The 1514-nt window shown below is 54.2% G+C and overlaps 1 protein-coding gene across 1 annotated transcript in view; it reads left to right on the top strand.

Moving 5' to 3' along the window:
• LOC108799309 (connector enhancer of kinase suppressor of ras 2-like) overlaps positions 1-1514 on the top strand; it is a gene marked incomplete at its 3' end in the record, with an annotated part of 301637 nt that overhangs the window by 201924 nt on the left and 98199 nt on the right. Inside the window, exon 7 of the mRNA XM_018571158.1 lies at positions 1032-1091. Coding sequence (XP_018426660.1) covers positions 1032-1091 — 60 coding nt within the window. The remainder of the gene's footprint in view (positions 1-1031; positions 1092-1514) is intronic.

Genomic DNA, 1514 nt, shown 5'->3' with positions numbered 1-1514 from the left:
AACTAGATGACCCAGGATGCTCTGGGGTGCTCTGGAGTCATGGGGTACAGGGGGGCACACTGGGGCAACTAGATGACCCAGGATGCTCTGGGGTGCTCTGGAGTCATGGGGTACAGAGGGGCACACTGGGGCAACTAGATGACCCAGGATGCTCTGGGGTGCTCTGGAGTCATGGGGTACAGGGGGGCACACTGGGGCAACTAGATGACCCAGGATGTTCTGGGGTGCTCTGGAGTCATGGGGTACAGGGGGGCACACTGGGGCAACTAGATGACCCAGGATGCTCTGGGGTGCTCTGGAGTCATGGGGTACAGAGGGGTACACTGGGGGTAACTAGATGACCCAGGATGCTCTGGGGGTGCTCTGGAGTCATGGGGTAAAGAGGGGCACACTGGGGTAACTAAATGAAACAGGATGCTCTGGAGTTATGGGGTACAGGGGGGCACACTGGGGGTAACTAGATGAAACAGGATGCTCTGGGGGTGCTCTGGAGTCATGGGGTACAGGGGGGCACACTGGGGGTAACTAGATGAAACAGGATGCTCTGGGGGTGCTCTGGAGTCATGGGGTACAGAGGGGCACACTGGGGCAACTAGATGACCCATGATGCTCTGGGGTGCTCTGGAGTCATGGGGTACAGGGGGGCACACTGGGGCAACTAGATGACCCAGGATGCTCTGGAGTCATGGGGTACAGGGGGGCACACTGGGGTAACTAAATGAAACAGGGTGCTCTGGAGTCATGGGGTAAAGAGGGGCGATGACCCGCAACTAGATGACCCAGGATGCTCTGGGGTGCTCTGGAGTCATGGGGTACAGGGGGGCACACTGGGGTAACTAGATTAAATAGGATGGTTAGAGGTCACTAGGTGAACCCCAGTGACCCCTATGGATTGGAAGAGTGAATAGGGCTTAATAGACAGATGTACTGCTGTCAGGAACTACCCCTCCCCCCCTCATATCGGCTGCTTCATTATCCCTAGAACCTGTTTGTAGTCTCCGATGTCACTGATTGAACCGTCTCTCTTCCAGGGTATGTACATCAAATCTACGTACGACGGCCTCCATGTCATCACAGGAACCACGGAGAACGTAAGTCACCATCATCAATTTTTAGGCAAGAAATGTGACCCACAGATCCCGGAATTGGGCTTTAAGCTTGGCCACCCAGTTAATGTCACTCGGGAATCTTAGGTGATCTGTGGATTTGGGCAGCAGGATTGAGCAGGGAGGGTCTGTATATCATGCCTAGAAATGGCAAAGTACAGGTTCACTTTAAAGAGGGAGGAGCTGTTGGGGCCCCCTGTCTTCACGGGGCCCTGGTGTGGTTGAACCCTCTATAGTGACCCCCATATACACCAAAAGGATCCAAGGGGAAATGTGCGTAGGAACATCCGACGTGTCAGTGATCGCACTCTCGGGATATTGACCACCCGCTGGCCGCCTCCGCGTCGCTTTATTCTGTATAATGGAGTTATTAATGTGAAAAATTAACAATAATCTGCCCGGAAAATG

Source organism: Nanorana parkeri, unplaced genomic scaffold (assembly GCF_000935625.1).
Source record: "Nanorana parkeri isolate BGI_ZX_2015 unplaced genomic scaffold, ASM93562v1 scaffold1689, whole genome shotgun sequence".
NCBI lineage: Eukaryota > Metazoa > Chordata > Amphibia > Anura > Dicroglossidae > Nanorana > Nanorana parkeri.
Note: the sequence above shows the minus strand (reverse complement) of the source record. Positions and strands in the feature narration are given on the sequence as shown.